At 38.7% G+C, this 25,000-nt stretch overlaps 1 protein-coding gene across 3 annotated transcripts in view; it reads right to left on the bottom strand.

Annotated features, from left to right (window-relative positions):
- The window catches only part of ppp3cb (protein phosphatase 3, catalytic subunit, beta isozyme), an 82,180-nt gene that overhangs the window by 13,590 nt on the left and 43,590 nt on the right, over window positions 1-25,000 (bottom strand). For all 3 annotated transcript variants that reach the window (XM_072668214.1, XM_072668194.1, XM_072668205.1), the window contains 8 exons: window positions 22,214-22,414; window positions 18,371-18,495; window positions 17,699-17,810; window positions 11,947-12,092; window positions 9,926-10,065; window positions 5,320-5,397; window positions 536-630; window positions 216-341 (listed from right to left, as the gene is read on the bottom strand). In XM_072668214.1, the coding sequence (XP_072524315.1) occupies window positions 216-341; window positions 536-630; window positions 5,320-5,397; window positions 9,926-10,065; window positions 11,947-12,092; window positions 17,699-17,810; window positions 18,371-18,495; window positions 22,214-22,382 (991 nt within the window). In that variant the 5' untranslated portion in view covers window positions 22,383-22,414. The remainder of the gene's footprint in view (window positions 1-215; window positions 342-535; window positions 631-5,319; window positions 5,398-9,925; window positions 10,066-11,946; window positions 12,093-17,698; window positions 17,811-18,370; window positions 18,496-22,213; window positions 22,415-25,000) is intronic.

The raw sequence follows: 25,000 nt of genomic DNA, 5'->3' as shown, positions 1-25,000 counted from the left end.
CAACTACTTTCTTCCAAATTAGAAATTCTTGTTATTTTTATGTTTTTTATGTTTACTTGAATCTGTTGTGATGTGATATGATGGTTTTACAAGTAGTAGATCTTTTAGTGCTGAGATAAATACTTCTAGGCTCGGACCAGACCAGACATTAAACAAAGCGTTATTTAATTAAATCAGTTAAAGGATCAGATGGTGTAGCTTCTCTCCACTTATACCTTTCTCTCCTACAAAGGGCAGAGACCATGTAAACACGTCCATGAAGTTTGGCAGCCAGTAGGGGTGTGGCGAACAGTTAAACTGCCGTATGTTCATCACGTTGTTCTCATACTTTAGCACAGCGGCTGCAGAAACAAAAAAAAAGATTTCATTCCAAAAAAGTTTTCATTCCATAGGTGCTCAAGACAGGTGCACAGGCTGGTAAGTTTAAGGTATTAGGATATGTTACACATGCACCTATCAATCTGCTAGGAGGCAACCTAGCAGATTATGCATAATACATAGTAGCACTAGATAAAGTGTTGTTTGTGATTCTGACCTTTATTATTATAAACGTCCAGATAATTCGGGGCAGAGAAGATGGTAATGAGGGAGGGAAAGCCTGTCGTCTGGCTCTTTCTGTACATGCGGTAACTGTAGAGAGAAAACACAGGAGAGTGATTTGCGCAACACCTTGGCTTTTCTTGTTCTTGTGGATACACTATGTTTTTCCTGAAACACGTGTCACACGTGGCTTATATTGCTATTCTTCTGTTTTCTTGTTCAGAAAGAGAGATTCTTATTGGGGCACCTACTCATTCATTGCTCATCCTGCTTTTGTTGGAGAAACTGTACCTACTGTTAAGGGAGAGATTTATACTAGATTCTGGAGCATTAATGTCAGGATCTGATTGCATTCAGCAGCAAGAACATTAGAGAGGTCAAGATGTTGGATTATCACCACCCCACCTTATCATTAACTGTCCAACTCCTCCTAAAGGTATTGGATGGAGCACCAACCATCATTTCAAAGAACACAGCTGCACTGCTCCACAGCTCAAAGCTGGGGGGCTTTCTACCCCTCTAGCCCAAGCCTGGCATTAGGGATGGTGCCAATAGATTCATGTTTATCCTATTCTTTTGGCAATATTTCTCTGCAGGCACTAGATATACTGTGTGTGTGCATTTGCACATCAGCAATGGGTGCAATTTGGAGTAGCTGAATGGGTTCATGTTTGTGATATCGTAAAAGTCTGTCAGTAAAGTCAGTCTCAGGTGCACAGACCTCACAGTATCCTTTTAAAAATCAATACATTTAAAACTTTCCATAATGTGGTGTTCTTTTGCTGCTTGTGTCGACCTGTGTGAGTGACACCAGTGTGCCAAACCTTCTTGAAGGTAAGACTAATGAAAGTAAGGTGTCAGGAACTCCTGTAGACAAAAAACTAATCTAAAGCAGGAGTAAATTCAGGCCAAAAGCTGTAAGAGGAGACAGACCTGAAAATGAAGTCCCAACCTGACCCAAGCTCCACAAATAGTATCTGAGGAACAATGTCCGAACCCAGCATGTCCTCCTCACATACTCAGGTCTGATCGAGATATTTTAAGCTCTAACGCACTCGGTCTTCTACTGAAGCATTTCTGCAGGGCTGGGTCAGTCATAGGTGAGATTGTTATGGTTATTTTGGTTATAATGGAGATGTAAAATGAGTATTGCTCTGGGGCCCTGGTGCCAGGCCTAGTCTCTGAAGGCAATGCCCAGATAGAAAGTACCCAGAAGCTTCTAAGCAACTTCCAATGAGAAAGCAGCCACATAAGCAGATATTTCTGCCCTTCAATCTATTTTAACCCTTTAATGGTGTGATTTCTCAATGCTGTCATTGCATTTACACACATATGTTGAGAGCATGAATTGACCAAAACTGAACATGTATAGATATTTGTACTGCTTGGGTCTTTCCATAGTGATGTGAACTCTCCATGCGAATGCATTCTACTGTGATAGTTGCATTCAAAACTTTCAGCGGTTAGCAGTAAACCAATCAAACAAGATCAACTTAAATAGCTCAACACTAGCTAGTAGAACAAGCGCTTTCTCCTAATTCAACACAAATCAACCCTTTCATGACAAGCGTCTTTAGTGCTTAGTAGAGCACCCTTTTGCTTATATAACCTGCTGTAAACATGATGCATAGCCAGACATCAGCTTCTGGCAGGATTAATGATGAATCTGAGCCCCTGGCCTCCAAGTTTATCACTCCAGAATTGTCCAGGGTTACTTATGAAACCAAGCCTTGGTGGACTTATTATATTCTTATGACTTATGATATTCTAGTATAGTATAACTATCCTGTTGGAAGGTCCAGTGACGCCAAAACTTTAGCTTCCTCACAGAAGGCATGGCGCTTTCTACTAGGATTGCCTAATAATTGATTGAATCCATCTTGCCCTCCACACTCTGCAGGTCTCCAGTGCTGAACTTTCTGAACAACTGTCACGACTCATTGACTAACCATATTTCTCAAAATGCACCCTAGCCAGTCCAGGTATTTGATGTGTTTTATCTCAAGCACACCTGATGCAGCTAATGAGGGCCGTGATTTACCTTAATCAATTTAACTTAATTGGCAAGTCTTATGATAGCTTCTGTTCAGGGGTTGATGAATTCTGAGACTGCAATCGTCATTAAGATTAGCATTTTGCGTTGAAGGAGGAGAAAGCACTTAAGTTAGTTGTGTTGAGCTATTTCATTTTGTTTTGTTTGATTGGTTTGGGTAAAACGTATATTTTATATATAACGTATATTTTGCTAATAAACCTAATTTGCAGCAAGGGATGAATCATTACACTTGCAACCTTTCCTGGAGACAGCCTGTAAGACTGACTTAATAAGGTAAGATATAAGGTAAGAAACGATTAGTGGAGCCAGAGGCACGTTTGCTGAAATTACTTCTTGTTTCGCAGACATTGTTTTTTTTGTTCTTACATTATTGTTGGCTCTTAAGATGTCCCAGCACTACTCACTCCTCTATTAATAGTACATTGCAAATATAAGATACGGTGCAAAAGTACAGTGTTAAATAGCAGTCAAAAGTTCTGAGAAGATTAGATAGAAATATGTGCATAAAGAAGAGGAAGGCAAAAGGCAATAAATAGAAAAAATAGCTTCCAAAACTGGAATTCAAATATACACAGAAAATGGGACCCATAACAACTGTCTAAGACCTGGTAGCCCACCAACACTGCACCAAGAAGCTCCACTTTCTCTTCAGTTCTGAAAACTTCTACAGGTGCTTCTATCTATCTTCCCACTGTGTGAAGACACCTCAACACTGTGGGTCTGAAAGAATGTGGAACTGATCATGAAGCTCTTACTGCTCTATTAGAAATAGAAGTGCTTTAAATGGTTATTTCAGTAATGCCACAGAAGAACTACATTTGGTAGAAATAGATGTTAGTAATAGAGATGTGTGACAGTGAAGAACTTTACATCAAGAGAAGGGTCTTTAGACCTTTATAAAGATTCTTTACACTCACATTTATACTAAACATGGAACCAAAAGTGGTTCTTCTATGCCATCGCTCAAAGAACCAACTAAGACACCTAAAGATAAAGGGTGGAGCACTAAACACTCAAACATCCCATATTAGTGTTAGTGGTTGAAGCTTCTGTTTCTTTTCCATGACAAATTGGTGTTTTCAGTCCGTTTCCTGACACTGAGAAATAAATTAATCGTATATAATGGACATTTTAAGCAGAAATTAAATAAATGAGGGATGGTCTCTTCTCAACAGCATTGTACAGCAAATAACACGGCAACTAATAGCTTGTGGTTTTGTCCTCACCCACAGCGAACAGGGTGAGGTTACTCACACGGCTTCTCATACAAACGTAGACTTGGTTTCGATTTCCGAAGTGCTAGGGACATTCTGGTGGTGTTGGGGGGTGTTAGGGGATGGGGGAGATTTTGCTGAATCATCCTCTAGCAAAATAAACTACTTAAAAAATTTTTTTTGCAACCCCAATGAGAGACATGGAGGAGGAAAAGCAGGTAGCTTTGATGATTTGGTTCGTCATACGAAACCATTTATCTCACATCAGCCTGAGATGTCCAATCCATGATCCATGTTCGACCAGCAGAATTTAAAAAGTAGGGTAATACCAAAAGGACCAATCACAGTTGTTGAGGTCTGCGTCGTCACAGTTTCTACACATTTCTAAGGAGGTGCGTGTCAGCTTATGGTGTAGTATATGCCAGGAATGCAAATGCATCAATTTGCCTTAAGGCAGTTTGTGGACATATACATTGTAGTACACACAATATGTTGTTGCTGTCACACAAAAACCTTGCATCTCCATTTGTGCCATGTTTGACATTTGCATCTGGAAGCTGTTCTTTACATTGTGGACCAATAGAAATGCTCCAAAATGACTTAAAAAATAAGAAAGTCTGAAAGTACTTTTGAGTATTCTGGTCCAATTTGTAATAGCCTGTTAACTCAAACCTTTTGAAACTTGATTGTGAACTTTAGACAGAAGTAAAGTCTTATTAGTGTCAGTAATTAGCAGTAACTTCCATTGGTCAATGACTGAGTAAAAAAAGAAATGCCAGATGACAAATGCATCATGGCCCAGTCTGTTTAGCCAGGTAGTTTTGGGGCACAAACACAATCTAAAATGTCCATTACTGACCCATAAGTGCAAGAACTGGTCCACATGTAAATCTTTTTACATTGACGCCCACTGAAAAGACTTTAAGAAATTAAAAGTCTTTAAGACACTAGAAGTTGCTAGTTTAGAGAGACAACTTTCTAAGGGACCCACAGCGCAAAGGGGCACTCCCGGCAGACTAAAACCTTTTTTAGTGATGCATGATGAAGGTGGGAGGTGCTTTGGGACAACTACAACTACTTTGCAGAAGGTTTTGAGAGTAGGCTGTTTAATATGGCTTACTAGAGACAAAAAAAATTTTCCGCACTGGAAATTCACCCCCTCCCACATTAAAAACAGAAGGGGGTTTCCTAGTCTGGCAGGACTGTTCCTTTAATTGTATTTGCCATGCCAATTGAACACATCTCTTTATATAGAGCTTCCTTAAGTGTCTCACAAGTAAAGCATTAGCACCGACAAGAAACGTAGCCAGATTAGTTACAGAAGCCTTATCTTAACCAATAGTATGTAATGCTATGTACACTGTGAGATGTTTTTGGATCACATTAAATGTAATAGGAACTTGAAACAATAACTGCTTATAGACAACATTAGCAGTGCAAACCCTCAAAATGTAGTGTAAAAGATGTAGGGCAATAAAGACGTATGGGTTAGGAAAGTGTTTTGCTTACCCTGCGTCCTGGGCTTCATGGGCTCTGATGACTGAGAGCAGGTTATTAGTCTGTAGAAACTCACACACTGCAGGGTAGCTGTACAAGTGGGAAGAAGAAAGAGAGAGAAGTGATTTTAACTATCAGTCATACATCATAAAGTACAATGTATGCAGGATTTAAGAGTGGAAAACAATGTGTGGGTCATCATGATGTCAAATATAATAAGCATGCTGTCACACTGACTGTTACATGCTGCTTGTAAATTCTCTGACAGCCACAAGGTGGAGCTACTGAGTCCACAGACCTGCCATAATAGATTCCTGATATCACACACACATGTCCTATATGAATGCTATATGATATGAATGCAGTTTGGATTGGAATTTGATCAGCTCTGAAAGTCATATATCTGTATTCTGGTCCAATTTGTAATAGATTGTATTTTCAATAGTAGTCTTAAAATATGATAATCAAAACAGACTGTCAACTTTAAAAAGAAGTAAAGTCTTATTATTTAATATTATATACTAAATATATAGACTGTAAATATATATAAATCTAAGTAAGAATCTAAATGCCAGATGAGTCATGTACAGGTAGTTTTGTAAATTCTACAGAACTACGAGGTTTAAATGTTTTAAAAGAGGTGTCCAGGCTTTGGACTGAATGTGGCCTATTTTAATTTGGCTGTATCTTCTCTCTGAGAAAGCATTACTAGGTATCCAGCCAGTCAATGTGTGCAAATTTTTCTTTTAGGTAAAATCTAATTTTACAGTCTGCTGCACCATACTGTGTTTAGCCAGTTTAGCTAAACAGTAAGTGCAGTTTAATCCAGAAAAGTAGACCGGCAAATAAATTTACTGAATTACATTTGTTTAGGATTATAGCCAGAAAATCTGTAGTTGACAGTGGTTTCAATATAGACTGAAATAGAAAAACATTTTCATTTAAAAATTACGACAAATGCACGTGTGCCAGGGGATTTAATATCAAACAATGTTAAGAAAAAAAAACACAAAGGTTGCAATTAAAATTAAAGGGACAAGAAGGCACAAAAATAAATCAGCTAGAAACAACCATGGTCTCACAGGAGCAACATTTAATTAAAAGAATAATTAGCAATTCAATAAATATCGATTGTGGTTAATAAAAAGTTGCCTCCTACTTAAGCCGTTTATGAACAATATTTTGGAAAAGCATGACAGGTCCTCTTGTATTTTGGTATGGTCCATCTGGCATTCTATGTAAAAAATCTGAGAACAAATCCTCCACAGAGAAACAAACAAATATGACTTTTGTTTGAAGAATGTAATAAATTTTTATTAATTTATTGATTTTAACATACTAAGGAATAAAAAAAAAACATGATGTACCAAAACCTTTGTACATATACTACATAAATCCCCCCCCCCCCCCCCCAATATGTTAAATTCAGCAAATACACAGTATTCGCCCATGCAGAAATCTGACATATGGCAATTTATAGATTTCAAATATATGACATATATTAGAATATATGAAATTCCATTTTCACATATTGAAATAAATGTGACATATAAGCCCAATTATTTGATTATATTTATTATTTTGATTATTGATATTTGATGCCCATTTTTAAATACAAGACACATATTCCAGCTGTACAACAACATACAATAATATATGTTTAACATATACTTAACAATTCAGATTTTTTCAAGATGGAATGTCCACTTTGCTACCAAACTGCAACTTTAAAGGAGAAGCAAAAACCTTCTTAACTTGTTTCTGCTGGTTTAAAACACAGGGAGGCGCTGTGTTCTCCCGCCAGTAAAACAGAGAGGTTCAGTGATAGTTTTATAAAGGTTCAGATATTATGGTCTGTTTTCATGTTCCACTGTAAAATAGCTCCATACTGCAGACTCTTAACTCTTTGATTTACCTTCTGCCGCACTGCTGCCGGCTGGGAATAATGTCCTTTTATGGAGCCTTGAGGGCACCAGATGGCACTCTGAACACTGTGGGTAAAACAAATACTGGAACTGGACTGCCATTAAAATGGTCCAATCCATTACAATATGTCTGTCAAAATACATATGTCTGGATCAGCCCTGATTCTGTTAATGGAACATCTCTACTTGATTTTGGAGCATTTCCTTTGGTCCAAATTTTGATACAATGTAAAAACCCAAAGGTCAGATTCACATTATGGCGGAAAGTGAAAATGGGCAAAAAAGGAGATAAAATGTATTTTTTATGGGAAAATTAAGAAAACGTCATTTGGTCTGGGGTGCCCAAACTTTTGCATACAAGTGTATGCTGCTCTTACATTTTATATTTAATTGTTAAACTACTCAGCCCTGCAGTCTCTGCACGATTTATTTTCAACTCAACTTACTGTCTGTCTTGTTCTGCACATTATTTGTTCGGTCTTGTATTTCGCAGCTGTTCACGGTTGTGTCTTGTAATTGGTATCACATCACACTGTCTTGTCTAACTGCTCTATTTGTGGCCTTTTTTTCCCATTTGTGACTTGCACTGTGTGGTCCTGTAAACACAGGCCGGTGATTATGTTGCACAGAGGCTCTGGAGGAACACTGCTCTTTGTCTGTTCCACTGATAATGATAAGGTTCTTGATCGTCTATTGCTGCAATGCTGAACTGACACATTTCAGGCTCTGGAGGGATGCTGGTCTTCATTCGTTCCACTGTATACCCGTTGGGATAACAAGAAGGTTCATCTTGTTCTTCATTGTCTATTGCTATCTGGTCTATGTTATTGGGAGATTGAGCTCATATGTATTAGATGTTATGACTGACACACTTCAGCACCTCCCAGTCTTAGTACACAGTCTTAGTACAGGTCTGAGGAGTCGATTTAAGCCCTTTAACTGGGCACTAAGTGGAAAAGCAATGAGCACAGACCGTGATGGACTTCCTTTAGAGAGAACAACAGCATAATAACTCTACACAGCCAACTCGTCCAAACAGGGCCGCTCACTGTAATGTATTCCAGATGACTTGCATAGCCTATCACTCTCTCTCTCTCTCTCTCTCTCTCTCTCACACACACACACACACACATCATCTAGTTTGTTTGCTCTCATTGATTTTGACAGATTTCATAAGATGAGAGAAAAAGCAGAGTGAGCATGCAGGCTAGCGTTAGTGTTAGTGCCTCAGGCTCCCTCTAGCGCTTCTGATTCACTGCGCCTTGAAACGGATCACATTCTCCAAAACCATCCGTCTATATATTCCCTGTTCCCTTTCATGCCATCCCTCTTCTGCTCTTGTTTAGTGCTATATATATATTTATTTATTTTCCTCTCTCTCACTCTCTTTCACACTCTCGCGCTCCCTCTCTCTCGCGCGCACGCTCTTTCAGCAGATCTGGCAGTAGTACCCAGTTGTCATAGTAACGGCAGATCGCCTGAGTCCCGGGGGATCGTGGGAATTCTGCAGGTTTTTTTTTGCTGAGGCTGGCCACTGTTTGGGGCTGCTTTACAATTCCAATTACCAAACGCTGCTTCATTTTCACGCTGCACCTAATCACTCAGCGAGCACAGCGCTCCTTACGCGCCCTATTCACCAGCCGAATTTTCATAAAACAATGGGGAAAGGGATTGGGGCCACGTTCCCCTTCGGAAAATTCACACGCCAAGCCTTTAATTCCAGAAACAACAGCCGCTGACATTAACAAAAAAACACACATTATGAGCCTCTAAATGGCGTGTTGATGGCTTTACTAGTTGGCATCAATGCAGTAAAGCAGTCCTTTCTCTTTGGCTCGCAGTGGTGTAAGAGAGTAGTACTGAAAGGCTTTAAGAGCTTTTATCTTAAAGAATAATTGAGTATACGCTATCAATCTGGAGCAAACACAATGGCTTTATGAGTGCTGGCTCTGCTTCTCTCTTTATTTCTCAAAAACAGACTCACCCATGGCCATAACTATAGTGACAATGATATATGATAATATGTCTTTAAATCTAGACCAGCAAATGTAAATACTAAAAATGAAAAAAAAAGATTAGCAGTATTATGTATTAATTTTTGCTCATTGACTCCCTCTACAGTTTGGGAGGTGTAATTCACTTTTGCTTCACTGTTGTAAATACACATCTTGCTATGAGCGCCCCCTCATGGACAGTTTACATGTGCATTAGCTGACAAGCTGATTTGCACTTTGAGCATTTCTAGGCAAGCTGAGAGATACAGAAGCAGCATCTTAAGTGAAAGAAGCATGTGGACTGAGGCGGTAGAGTAATATTGCAAGTAATATTGATTTTACACTATTATGAGGGTTCCATAATGTTGCTTAAATTAAAACTGGGTTTGCTGTGTTCAATCCAATTAACATTCACTGTTGAGAAAAGGTGAGTGATATTTATTTCCCCCCATCATTTGGTATTGAGTAATTGGATTCTATGCTTTGCATTAAAATCAAAATTCTGAGTAAAAATAAGTCATACAATATGTATAGATCCAGAGATCAGTAAATAAATATTGATGCAAACGTTCAACTGATCGACACAAAATTGTGAAGCCAGAATCAACAATTAATCACACTGTAAGCCCTGTTCTGTCAAACACACACTCACACACAAACACATACAGACAGACATGCAGACACACAGGGGTGTGTTACCTATAGAAGTAGGAGCAGCCACGGACCGTGTTGTGGCTGAAATACTCCTGAGACTTCTCATTGCCAAAGTCCTCTAATGGATCTGACCACAGCAGGTCACACATGGGTCCGAAAGCTGGAGGCTCCTTAAACCGGTCCAGCTGGAGAAGAGAGAGCGAGAGAGAGATAGAGATGGAGGAGGCACTGTATTTGTGTTACTGGTGCAGATCTCTAGTACTTTTTCAATACTTTTAGTAGTAGTAGTTTTTGAGCTGTTACATCATTCGACTTAATAAATTTCATGTTCAGAGTGCCATGATATGACAATAGAAATACTCATTTTGACAGTTCTAAATTATAACAATCTACATTATGATTTTTCTTTCAAAGCCATGTTAGAGTATCTCAATGTGAATGTAGTTTACATGAGGCATACTTGTTACTGTAGGCCTATGTCTTATTGTACCACCTAAAAGTTAAAAGCTGAGAGAATCATCTGTGCTTCTATGCCCTCCATTCAGGACTTGTACTGCTCAGAAAACGGGCAGAAAAAATAATTACAGACTCCTCGTACCCTGGTCACAACCTCTTTCAGCTGCTCCCGTCTGGCAGACGCTACAGAACTATGTCCACTAAGACTGTCAGACACAAGAACAGTTTTTACCCTCAGGCCATCACCTTCCTCAACAGCTGATCACCATCATCAGCTACAGGCTATAGATACTACTGATAAAGTATTATCACTCTTATCCTACAGTTACTGCATTACTGCACAATTATTCATTTCAGACATGTCTACACTGCTGTGCTTACACAATATTTAATCTGTATAGTATTGCAGACTGCTGTTCTGTGAATAACACTGTAAGGCACACTGTATAGAAATGTCCTCGTATAGTCTATGTATACTGTGTTTACTACTGATCTCTGTATATTGTGAGTTGTCTGTAAATTAATTAAGTTCATTAAGTTCTGTTAATTTTGTAGCTGTATATTGTTAATACTAAGACACTAACAGTCAGAAACAAATTCCTTATAATCAATAAATCTGATTCTGATTCTCAAATAATAACTAAAGTTGATGTGAAACAGACACAGATGTCTCCACCAACATAACATAATGAAATTAAATCCAAATCAGTAATTAGTAACTTAACATTGATGAGTAAAATGTAACTGAGTATGAAAGAACTATATATAATGTGAAAACATTCAGGTACAAAGACATTTGTTTTGATATTTTTCTCCATGTCACAATCAATATCATGAAGCCATCAAGGTGTATGCTGGTTATCTGCTGTTCTGTCTACGGTAAAACCTGCTAAAGACCTACCTATTTTACTGCCCTGTGTTCATTTGAGTTTTGTGGATAATACATCATTCATGTGCTGATTATTTCACAGTGTTTATTGGCTCCTTAGCTGATTTTTTAATATTATCAACAACTAGATAATACAACAAAATTGAGATACATGGTTCTGTGCCGGCATTGACAATATAAAGGAGAGCAAGAATTGATTATGTTTATTAAATTAAAAAGGACTATGTATTATGCAATGCATAATGAAGGACTTTGTCAAAGGCTTAAAGTAGAGGTGGGCAAGATGACAATATTTTATTTGTAGTACAACAAATCGGTATTGGTATCGGGTACTGCATGTTTAACTACACACAGCAGAAATATTCATGCTTAACTGAAATATAGTACAGCATACAGTGCAGTGCTTAAAATCCTGGCGCGACTTTCATTTTGCCAGCATGTGAAAATGTCTTTAGGTGTGGTGACATAATAGTCTGGCCTAGTTTAAAGTTTGCATGTGCTGTGGTATGTGAGCGCCCTCTTATGGAACCACAGGATTTTAGCACCTAAAAAATGCACATTTTAACCTGCCCTTGTCCCATTATTTTGTCTTTTTTTTTTAGGGCACCACTATAAATTCCAAATGGAACTAAATTACAGACTGAAGCCATTCACTTGATCACATTTGAGGAGTGTGTGTGTGTGTGTGTGTGTGTGTGTGTGTGAGTGTGTAGGTGCGCACCTTCTTGATGTCGTCTAACGTGTGTATCTCAGGTGAGAGGCCGCCGTGCACACACAGAAACTGCTGATTCATCAGAGCAGCCAGTGGCAGACAGTCGAACGCATCCATACATGCGTCGTACACCTGCTCTGAGTACTTTATTTTACCTTAGAGGCAGCGGTGAAGAGAGACAGAGAAAAAGAAAGAGTGAGAGAGTGAAAGAGTGAGAGAGTGAGAAAAAGAGAGACAAAGAGAGAGAGAGAGAGAGAGACAGAGAGAGAGAGAGAGAGAGAGAGAGAGAAAGAGAGAGAGAGAGAGACAAGAGACAGAGAGAGAGAGAGAGAGACAAGAGACAGAGAGAGAGACAGAGAGAGAGAGGGAGAGAAAGAGAGAGAGAGAGAGAGAGAGAGAGAGAGAGAGAGAGAGAGACAAGAGACAGAGAGAGGCAAGGAGTTAAAGAAATGCAAATGCTGTGAGATGTTCTGAGTCTGATTAGTACACACAGATCTTGCATGCATTTACACTTTCACGGAATCGAGAGAGAGAGAGGGAGTGTGTGTGTGTGTGTGTGTGAGACAATCTGCACTGTGTCAACTTTGCCATCCCAGATCTGCCCCATCTGTTCTGTCACACCACTGCATCACTCTACAACACAGCTCTACAAACTCCACATACACACACTTGTATCCCCAAACTCTCTCTCCCTCTCTTTCAAACACACACACACACACACACACACACACACACACACACACACACAGACAGATAAGTGTAACTGATCACTAACTAACTAGGCCTTCTTTTTTGGCCGAAATGTTAAAAAAGTGATCTTGGGACCAGAAGGTCGCTGGTCCAGCACTTACCCTTAAGCAAGGCTGCCCACCACTCTGGCTGTGTGCTCTCACTGCCCTAATCACTGCCACGGATGGGTTAAATGTGGAGGTGGAATTACAATGCTGTGCAATGGCCTAAAGCTGTTTATTCAAGTGTTCCTGTTCACATGATATATAAGAAAAAAATGAAAAGAGAAATCTACTATTTCCTAATAATTTTCATTAGTACACAACCATTTCCATAAATCCGTATTGACCGACATGACGTATGTCTGGGACTTATTATGATTTATTCAACATAAAAGCTTACTTTTGGTAACAAATTTAATGTGCAGTCCTCGGTTTGATTTACCACCCTGTCACACTTACTTATTTTGTCTATAAATAAATGTAGTGTATCACATGGAGAAAGTCACATAATCTGAGTTCCAATAATCTGGGAACAAAAGGATTCTGTTGATCTTTTACATTTACTTCTTTTTGTTACTTTTTAATTCTCAAAGTAGATAGGAAAACATTTTTTTATTATTAACATTAAAGAATGTGAAGAACTTCAGCCATTTTAAGATGGTTTACTACCACGTCACATATCACCTCATCACATGTTATTGTGAATATGGCTCCCATATCTGAATAAAAGGCATAATATTAATATGGAAAAATATGTTTTTGTCTTTTGAACTGAATAATTGCAATGTGGAAATGGCACCCATTACACAGAATGACTCATCCCCTTTATACTGATGTGATGTCACTTAAGATCTCTGTTTTTGATATTTTAATTTCATCGACACATGAGATTTAGACATGAAAATGATTCATTGCATCTACAAATAAGGTGCTCATCATCGTACTATTGTGTGTATTTATTGGTATATCGGTATTGAGTGTTTCGTTTTTGTGCGCACCTGCCACCAGGGTTGTCCGGTTCATGATTTTCTTATTATACTGAGCTAGTTTGAAAATGCAATCGCTTGAAAAAAGAGCATTTCATCTTCTAGTGGGCGGCTTTTAAGCACATTAGGCTTATTACTGTATCTGGCAACCCTGCCTGCCAACGGTAACACAAAAACACCACGGCAAGATCTATAGAGTATCTTTAAAAGAAAGCCAGGTTTGTTTTCCAGCACAAACCAGTGAGAGATGTTTGATGTGGGGCTTACAATCTTATCATCTTTGAGGAGTACTTTCATATTTACTTAAACAAAATGTAAAAATCATATACTGAAGGCTGCATCTCTAGAATACGCATGGCTATACTAACTCAGCGACACACTGCTGCTAGCAATGCCAGCAAACTCTGCGGTAACGGGTGTTAACATTAAAGCGGATGTTTAAGGGGATCAGACTGAGCTTGATGCTAACTGACAACTAACACAAGAGGTCTGAATCAAAATGTAAGGATGGAACATTTGAATGACAGTAAATTAGTTACAACAAAAAGACTACATAGAATCAACTCTCTTATATATAAAGAAATGGCAAATAACAGTCGGATCACAATATAAGACAACCTATCTGAAATGATCCCTGGTTGCCAGGCTTAATAGACATCTGCAGTTTGCCTTTTTAGATTAGAATGTGAGATGCTAGGCTAACGTGCTAACAAACACTGGGCTTAGACTGTCACCAATATCATTAATGTAAATACACACCCTAGCATGTTTTTACACCTTTATTATTGGTGATAATACACACCCTCAACACTAACATTTGGGCACATTCTCCATCTACTGAGAAGAAAGAAAAAAAACGTGTGTATCCCAACTGAAGTGACAGCCTCCATTACTCAGCAGACAAAAACACTACCGATTTCTCTCAACTATTTTTGAAACAAAAAAAACCTATTCCGGGTTCTGGAAGACTCCATACCCTGCACATTTTATGAAAACCATACACCAGAAGACCAGAAAGACCAGAAATGCTCTGAAAATACTTCTTAAATACGTCATTACTCACAGTTTTAGTTAAGACTAAAGACGTTTTTGCAAAGACGGAGAATCTTGGGAGGTCACTATTTGCAAGACTGCAACTAGATTTGTTTTATTTTATTTTATTGTTTTTATTGTATTATATATACCAGGAGGAGGCCTTACAAAATAAATAATTTATTATCTCTCTCGCTCTATATATATATATATATATATATATATATATATAGAGTGAGAGAGAGAGAGATAATAAATTATTTATTTTGTAAGGCCTCCTCCTGGTCTCAATTAACAGCCAGAAAGGTTCACGTAACTGCTTTGCTGCTTCCTGTTTGAACCTATTGATTATTCACAAAGTCAGTGTCACAATTTGCATATGCCAAGACTGAAAACTTGGTTGATTTTATCCAAACGTCAAGAGGAGAAAAAAAAGTTAAGACCTGGCCACCTTTCACTAAATGATCGAGATGACGGAAGTACGCTGCAACTCCAGCAAGACTCACATTATTTTATCCCAGCACTGAAAATGTGTTTACGACAGTGAAACTGCTGGAGAAGTCATTTCTCCATTTATCCTGCTCCCAACATAGCTGATCCAGCAAGTCAGCTAACTAACAAGGCATTCCTGAAGGGCAGGACTGTTGCTTTTTCGTTCCTTTTTCGTACTTAGCGGGTACAAGTTTATCAACTCATTACAACATCCATAGTCTCATCTTCAGCCCTGTATTGCCCTTTTCAAATTTGCATTATATAGCCATATATTACTGACAGATTTACAGAGTTTAGTAAATGCCTTCTGACTTCTACTGTAACTGCACTTGAAGTCAGTTTGAGGGTTTTCCGTACTTTTGTAAGAACTGGGAAACACTTACAATTTGTCCATAGTAAATGAGGCACTACAGCGTGGAATATCCCTTTAAGAAAGCGCAGCACATTCTACAGTCCCTCTCACAGGGTGGTCTCTAAAACAGAGGGCAGCCCTCTCTAGGCTATGAGCATGTCCTACAAAGTGTATGTGCTCTGACACTCAGCAGATGGAAAAGGAGGGCGCCCACTCCTTACTGTCCCCATCAGGGAAATCACACTCGTTGACTCCCTGGGCCAATCATTAACGAGCAAATTAATTTGCTGCTAATCATTCTCTCTCTCTCTCTCTCTCTCTCTCTTGTTTGAGAGAGACTGATCTAGAAAGCGTTTCTGTGAGAAAACATGAAGTTCTAGAAGAAGAAGGTGAGAAAGTATCTGATAAAAGGATGATATACAGTAGATGAAATTATTCAAAGGGAAACATAGTGGATGTTGGAAGTGATCTAGCCATCATCTGTCACAAATTATTATTTTTTTGTTGGAGAATAATAAAATATTGGCAAAAATCATTCAACCTTTATTCAACCAATGAGAAATTAAAGCTTCTTAATGGTTTCTTAAAAGCACCTTAGTATAGAGATGATTCTTAAGTGGTCAAGTGAGCACCACGCTAAACACTCTCCTACCAGTTAAAGGAATAGTTTGCTGAAAAATCTAATCAACATAAATGATTACTGATCCCAGATGCAACTGAGCAGCCAAGACAAGTTTGTATTCTGAAGTTTGCATCTGTAGTTTAGATTGGAAGACACTAGGCTAATGTTGCTAAAAAGCACTGGACTTCTCCGTTAATAGACACTGAAAAAGGTCTCCTAGTTCACTATACAGCATATAGATCTTCATTTTGTTTTTGTTACTGTGATGCTCCACTGACTGTAATTGGGAGAGTAGTGCCACTCCGGGTTCAGCATTCCAAAAACTACACTATTTAATTTTGGTGAAGCGGGCAGGACAACGCTTGCAAGAACTGTGTAACGCTATGTAACCCGAGACATATTTGAGCAAAATCCTGTGATATTAATCTACCGCTTCAGTACCACATGCTTTCTTCACCTACAGTGGCAATTCTACATCTCTCATACTTCCTGACTGTAGGTGGAGCCCAGAAGCAAGAAATAACAATTCTTAGTGACTAAATCTAAAAGTGTTTGTTAGCAACATTAGCATAGTATCTCCACTGTAAATTGAAAAAGTAGATGTAAGATGTTAATCTGATTGTTTGCCAAAATATTAAGGTGATCACCTTTAAGGCAATCACAATAGAGGTGCTGTTTGATCAGATAGCTTGAAAATATCATTGCTGTCACACAAAAACTACCTAGTATCTCAATTGTATAATAATGGAAATCTGGCATGTTGTGATTTACCAGTAGAAATACATTAAAAATGACCTGGAATAAAATCCTTTTACATTGACTTCCATTTAAGGTAAAGAAGTTTATTTTTTCCTTCCATTTGAACTGTGTTGTAGTGATGTGAAGCTAAGCAAGTTAGAAACAGCAGCGGCATTGATGTCGCCACCATGCTGATGATTAGGGCTACAATTACTACACTGAAACTGATTACACTGTTACATTGTTTGTAACAGTGTAATTTGTAAGAAAGCTGTAAGAAATGCCATTAGAAGTGCCAGTAAAATTACTTAAAATCAGTCTTCTGGTTCATGCAGATACGCTGCTAATGCATATTTTAATTTCTCCAGCAGCTGGTCGTATTTTCTGTATATATATATATATATATATATATATATATATATATATATATATATATATATAATGTAACCAACACTAAACCAAAATAGCTGTAAACTAATTAAGTGCTTTGTATGTACCAAAACTGACATAAAATCTGAGTAGTGTGCTACAGTATCTCATAAAGCTGAGCAGGATTTTTGCCAGTGTTCTGTAAAGCTTGTGCAATAGATGGTCAGACTGTCAGAGAGAGTATAGTGGCTGGACAAATGGATATATGTAGAGGAAAACAGAAAGGATGGCTGCAGAGGGAGGCAGAGAGAAAGGGAGGGGTGATGGAATTAAGAGTAATTTACTGAAATGATGGAAATGGGCCAGGCAGCCTGTTTGGGACAAAGTGCAATAGCTTGTGGACAACCAAAACCACAGTACTGCGTGATGTCATACTTACATTCTTGTTTGAAAGTGAAATATTCGGTCAAATGTCTACATTCATGGTTTCCCCGCAGTAGAAATAACGTCTTTGGATACAGGATTTTCAGTGACCAAAGATACAAAACACACTGGAAGAAACAGAGAGAAGCATGGTGACAGAAATGAGCAGAGTGTGATGCATTTCACCATAATTAGTTTTTCTACAATTCAATAAACAGATATATACAATGTTTTTTTCTTTTCCTCTTATTCTGTCTTTTCTGGAAGTACAGATGATACCTAGAGCGATACCTATCATTCATTGTTTTCACTCTTTTATTTATTCATTTATACATGTATTTCCTTTTTTTCTCTTTTAATTTTTATATATGTTCTTTTTTATGTTTTAATGGTTTGCTTATTATAATTTATTTTTTGTTTTATATCTTGTTTGTTTATATATATATATATAAACTTCTCTTTATTTTCAATCTATATTTTATGTATAGCCTTGGCTACATCGTAAATGAGGGCCACCGTCAATGTATACAATGTATATGATATTGATTATGATATGATTCACAAGATATTGTGAAGAGATAATTATTACCATTCATATTACCTTTATAATGATATCACATCATCATAAGTCTAATGAATGAGGGCACACACATACACACACAAGAGGCAGTGTGACCTGTGCACTTACCTCAATACTGAAGTAGCCTCGGTCCACATAGTCCCCTAGAAACAGATACCGCGTTGTTGCTGGCGACCCTCCAACTTCAAACAGCTTCATCAAGTCAAAGAACTGCCCATGGATATCGCCACACACTGCAGTGGAAAGAAAATAATGTCAATGAGGTGTCTACTCATGTTCCAGCTCAGCCAAAACAATCACTACAAGTCAAATAACTGAAGTGCTGAGGTTTCTTCCTCAAAGAAGAAAGAGAAGTCCATAATACTGCCACCCTCATGCTTCACAGTTAGGTCTTATCCACATGGTCTTGAGCAAATCTCACATGGGAAGCAGTGTTCTTTCTTAGAGACTAATGGCATCCTCTGTGCTAACCTGCCACGCACATCATTATTCTTCAGTGTTTTTGATGGTGGATTAATGAACACTGACATCACTCAATGTAAGAGAGGCCTGTAGATGCAGTCCTTAGATGTTCCCTGGGGTTCTTTATGACTTCCTGTTATATTATTTGCCACACTTGGAGAGTAATTGTTGCTGGATTATCACTTCTTGGGAGAGTACGGTGGACTGCCTCACTGGTATATATCTCGTAGCTTTAACATCTGAGCATGTTAAGGTGCTTAGGTTGACTATCCAGTAGCTTGAGCATGACAGATGATACTTTTAACTAGTGAATACAGGGCTTTACTTATGCTCTGGTGGCTGAATCTGTCAGAAAAACAGAGCAGTACAGTTATGTTAGCAAATAGAGATCCTAATTATGTTGCAAAATTGATATGGATCCCTTTAAGAAGAAAACACAGTAAACAACTCAACTGAAATTAGCAGTGACTGATGTCTCTCCACCAGCACTGCCTCAGCAAACGATGACTGTCAAAATCTGTTAATCAACCATGATGTGTGTGTGTGTGTGTGTGTGTGTGTGTTAAATGGGATCTCACAAATCTTCTGTAGTAACACATTTGATTGATCTTTAAAATTTTCCTGAAAGGCTCATCTAAGGAACCAATACATCCCTCAGTTCTTCTCCTCCCACTGCTGCCACATCAGAATCTCCAGATCTCACTGTTTCACACACAATGACTTCACCAACGTGCAGATAAGGAGAAAGAGTGTCACTGTATCAAATTCAAGTTTTTTGCATCATTTGTAAACATCTGCTGCCTTTTACATTTTTTGAACGCCTGAAGATGCTCGAACCAACAGTGGTCCAGTGGTCCGAAATGTTATAACATTGTACATTTTGTTTCTTTCTCCTGGAGAGGTTTTGTTATGATTGTGACCATATCTAATGCAGCTGACAAGATGGACTTTTTGTGGTTGGTGAAAAGGAAAATGCTGCAGTTCTATGAAGGTCCACAATGGCTCCATCAATTTCCATGACTTAAAATCGGGAATTGGAAACCCAAACACTCTGGATTCGAAAAGTCTTTTTATGAAAATGCTAACCTTCTCAGGCAAAAGGTCCACACCTACTCTATCCATTTCCATGACTTGGAATCAGATCTGGAAGTCCAAACTGTCTGGAATGAAACAGTCTTTATATGAAAATGCAAACCTTCTAAGTAAGAAGGTCCACATCTACTTGAGCAATTGTCATGACTTGGAAATAGATCTGGAAGTCCAGACTGTCTGAAATAGAAAAGTCTTTTTATTAAAATGCTGACCTTCAATGGTCCACATCTACTCTATCAATTTCCATGATTTGGAATTGGATTTGTAAGTCCAAACGTCTGCTGCCTTTTACATTTTGTAAACACTAAAGATGATGATGATGAAGATGATAAAAGTTACTGTATTGTTCTGATTCCATGTTAACACATTTATATTTGCACTTCATGTATCTTTACTGAATTGTTTCTGTTCCATGCTGTTCAATGTCATTTCACTCCACTGTGTCCAATTTTCCATCGGAAGCCCAAACCAATCTGCATTCGAATAGTCTCTTTCTAAAAATGCAGACCGTCTCTGTAAGAAGGTTCATATCAACTACATCAATTTCCATGGCTTGGAATCGGAATTCGACATCCAAACTGTCTGGAATCAAACAAACAATCTCTATATGATAAGCCTCTGAGTGGTCAGACCTTTCTCCAAGGTTTTGGGTATAATCCTAGCACAGCACTTCCTAGCAGTCTCCAGATATTATTTGAGGTGGGCTCTCCAGACATGCAGATGGATGTATCTGATTCTAATGATCATACACAACACTCTTTTTTTCTAAGGGATTCTATCAGAGCCACACTGGTGTTACTATTAGAGAGAACAGATTCTGCTGTAATGCCTTTACTGAATGTTCTCATCATATCAGATGTCTCTGTATATGACTCACCTTCATCTCCTTCAGCATATCCAACCACCTTCACCTCTACATTCATCAACAGAAGTCCTTTAAACAGCACAGTCTCATTGTTCAGTCTGAACAGACCAACCCTTCAGAAAACTCTTTATTAGTAGACATTTTTGTGAACTGACCCGCATTCCTTAAGGGGCAGTACTGTATGCCTTTGTGCTTTTCTTCTTTTTCTGCTGTGTGTACAACCTCCCTCAGTCCTTCTGTTGTCTGACATGTTCAATAAATATCTCCATATTCTCTGTGTCTCTGCGTCTTCCTCTGGCGCTCTCTCTTTTTTGCTCCATCTTTCAGTTTCCATTTTAGAGGTATGACAAGAATATTCGTCAGAAAAAATGAAAAATTCTTCACCTGCCACCATAAATAAATACGCCTCGGTGAAGACCAGTGTGTAAACTCCTTATATTACTCCATCTTCCTGCACTTTCCTCCTCTATCTTGTTTCCTATTCGTTCCTCTTCTGATTTGTTTGCCTTATTTCATTCACTGCTGTTCCACATCTGTCATCTTCCAGCCTCCAGTTTCCTTCCTGTTATTCTGCTCCCTGTCTCTCTTTTTTTTGGCTAGTTATTGACATCTGGATGACTCCTTTATAAGTATTTTCACTAATGTGTAATTTAAACTGATCAGAGTTAATAGCAACTAGTCATAACATAGCAAAACTAATCCAGAGTCTTCTCTGACCCCAATTTAGTCAATTTTGTGCAGGAGCTACAAAGCTAATTTAACTAACAAGTAATGGTAGCTTATGGGCCACCAGTTAGCATAGCACCTAATGGAAAAAGTAGCGGGCCCCAGTTCGCTCCCTTGAAATGGCAGGAAGTGGGGGGCTGGGGGAGTGAAGGAACAGCACTTTTGCCTCCCTCAACTTTGAGCAAGGCAACCTAACTCCCCTAGGCCGGCCAATGCTCTGGAAATGCATAATCCTGCTGCACAAACACTGTGACGGTTAAACCACTCATTACTAATGGGGGCGATAGAGGACACTGATGGTAAAACAACTTGGCTGTTGTTGTAGCGCCCCCTGCAGCAACCCAGTCTGTGTAGCCTGAAGCGGTCTAGTAAACATTGACCCTTAAAGCCCCTCCTTTTTTGGTCAGATTTTGTCAGTGATTAAAAATATGTTTTTGAAACGGTAATTTGACCTTTGATTTAGAGTATTTTGGGCTCTTCATAGAGATGTGAGCCTGGTCTTGTGTGACTGGAAATAACTGCCCAGCGGCGTTGCAAAGATGGCTATAAGTGACTTGTCTATTGACTTTGGTTCAGCTCAGCCTTTTCAGTTATTGTCAGGGATGAGTTTTAGTGTGAAAAAGCGGTCCTTGGCTGTGTGACTGTGCTGACGTAAAGTATAAATTGAATAGATTAAACAGAAGGCAGCAAAACTGAAAGTCATCTGTGAAGAAAGCTAGCTGGGCTAGCCCAACAAATAAAACACTCACTATTGTGCTTCCAATAAGATAAAGACATAACATTAATAAAGCAAGCATCTCTCTGACCTGTAACAGGGGCCTCAATGTCCAGCATGGTTTTCTCCTGCCGGAGGATGGCGGCCCCCTCGTTTATGATGCGCAGAGCAACGGGCTCCTCCACACGACCCTCCTTAGTGAGGTGGGCCTTCAGCAGGTCCACACGTGGCTTCCCCTCACAGTCAAAAACCTCCCGCATACTCAACCTATGGCTCAGCGGGAAGGGGACCGCTATAGAGTGAGAGAGGTAGAGTGAGAGAGAGAGAAAACAAGAGCTGTAAAACAGAACTACTGGCAATACAATACATACAGTAATATGCTGTATTTTTATATAACAGCTGTAGTGGTGAATATAATATAAATTCAGTGTCACACAGAAATGTATTTGACTAAAATGCAGTTACAGTATTTTCTTATAACAATAGACCATCATGTTTGTTGAATCATGTGTACACCCCATTACTGAATATTGTGAAATATCAATTGGGTACTAATGATGATAAAGAGACTGTTAGCTGAAACTGAGACAGACGCTTGAAACTACTATCCGGTCCCTTCTTTAATCCTGCACATTAGAGAAGGGCACTTGAGACAAAGAAGTAGTTTAGCTGCCAAATTAGCCTTGTATTAGAAAGACCATCCATAAGAATAATCACCATCTACAAACTGAACTTACTTATGGATGTTATAATACAGTGTATCACTGTAACTACATTGTAACTGTCACACAAAAACCTAGTATCTCCAAAATGGCAATCACAAGCCAAAAATCTAACTTTCAATGGATGGCAATGTTAAAAGAAATAAAAATATTTTCAATATTTCAAGTCATTACAGAGAGTTTCTATTGGTCCATCTGTAATGAACTTTAACACAATATTGAAGAACATCTGCTAGATTTAGATTATGTGCAAAACAGTAAAATGGAAATACAATGTTTTGCAATATGCTTGTGGTCATTGTGTTAGCTTGGGGCTAACTTGTTAGCTATTAGCTTGCAGAAAGAGTATGATCAGGACGGTGTTTAGCACAGCTTCTGTTTCTGTTGCGAATAGTGTGTATTTTTATATTGAATGCTCTAAAATGTTAAATAAACTAAAACACTGGATACATTAATATACTCAACACATCAACAAATGTTCAAATTGAGACTCTACTACTGATCTTTGTATCGAGTCAAATTTTAAATTAGCCAATCATTAACAACAAATAATTATAAATATAGAATTTCATTCAATGCGACACAGTGGCATCTTTTACATAGTAAAAAACCAAGAGTGTCTACAAAGGGGCCCTAAGTTCATCTGGCAATGTCTCTATTTTCAGTTTACTACAGCATCCAACATTATTAAAATAACAAGACTTGAAACTAAAGGGGTCCGGAGGTAAAACGCTGGCCTCGGGCTAATATGTTATTTCCTGTCAAACACACTAGCTTGCATGCTAGTCATGATACAACAGCACAACACAGTACAATAATGTACAATACAATCCACTGTGCTAAAATTGCAAGATGGAAGTTAAAGATGCAGCACTGTCGACTGGGTTTCATAACACATCGGAAACTGAGGGAAGCTGGAGAGAGTTAGGGTGAGAGAGAAAGATGCGAGAGGAAAAGTGACGGAAGAGAGCGAGAGAAAAAGGGAAGGAGCTGAGAGGGAAAGGAAACTGAGGCAGGTGTTACCGAGGCAACAGCAGCCAAAGGCTGGCATGCTGCCAGAGAGACACATCATTGATTATAACACACACACACACACACACACACACACACAACCTCTGTATATACTCCTTTCCATTCATACACAACAGACATCTACCCCTTCACACACACACACACACACACAGTATATGAGAATGAGATAAAGCTATGGGCTCTGAGATACTGTCAATACACAGTACACCACCTACCAAACACACATCACTGCACACTTACTGCTCACATCTCTATTTAAACTACACCACAACCACACCACACAAAACCCTGCACCAGCAGGGGGCACCACTGAGCTTAGCACCAGCTGCCCTCGATTTCCTAATGACCGCTGGACAGCAGCTGATGGCTTTATTCATCTGTGGTCTGCCTTTCCTAGGTGTGTAGTGATTGTACAATACTACACATTCCTGCATACACAATACTGCACGTGCATCACACAAAGGACAGCATCCGTTTTCTTTGGTCATGGCATGATTAATAGGACAATTTGAATTTGAATACATTTATACTATTGAGCTGATGCTCTTATCCAAGGACTCCAAGTGTGGTGTTAGGGCCGGGTTTCACGGTAAATCACAGTACTTTTTTTTCGATGATTGAGACTTTCTATAGGTTTGCAGATTATTTTTGTGTCAAGAGTCAAAGAATATAAAAATTAATAATCTTATCAGCGCAGGTCTACCATGGAAAGATCATCATGGCAGCACGCTCAGAAAGTCCAGGTGTGTGTGTGCTCATGTGTGTATGTGCATGGAGAGAGTTAGAGAGTGAGAGAGAGAGAGAGAGAGAGAGAGAGAGAGAGAGAGAGGGATGTGAGAGTTGTTAGAATGGCTCTGTTTATGATCAGTGTAGCTGAACACAGCTCTCTTAACTGTCTTTCAGAGTCACTGGTTAATGACCTCGCCTCTAATCTCATACATTTTGCCATTTAGCCGACAGTAGTGGCGGGTAGCCTACTCTCACTTGCAACTATCTGTGATATGCTTAAATTATGCAGCGCTGAATGTCTTTCAGCACTATTTGTTGTAAACCGTGGTATTACAGAATGTAAGAAACACGGACCATAGTATGAATTTTAACCCCTTAACACTCCATATTACACA

The sequence above is a fragment of the Salminus brasiliensis genome, chromosome 2 (assembly GCF_030463535.1).
Source record: "Salminus brasiliensis chromosome 2, fSalBra1.hap2, whole genome shotgun sequence".
Taxonomy (NCBI): Eukaryota; Metazoa; Chordata; class Actinopteri; order Characiformes; family Bryconidae; genus Salminus; species Salminus brasiliensis.
This window is presented reverse-complemented; position numbering and strand designations above follow the sequence as displayed.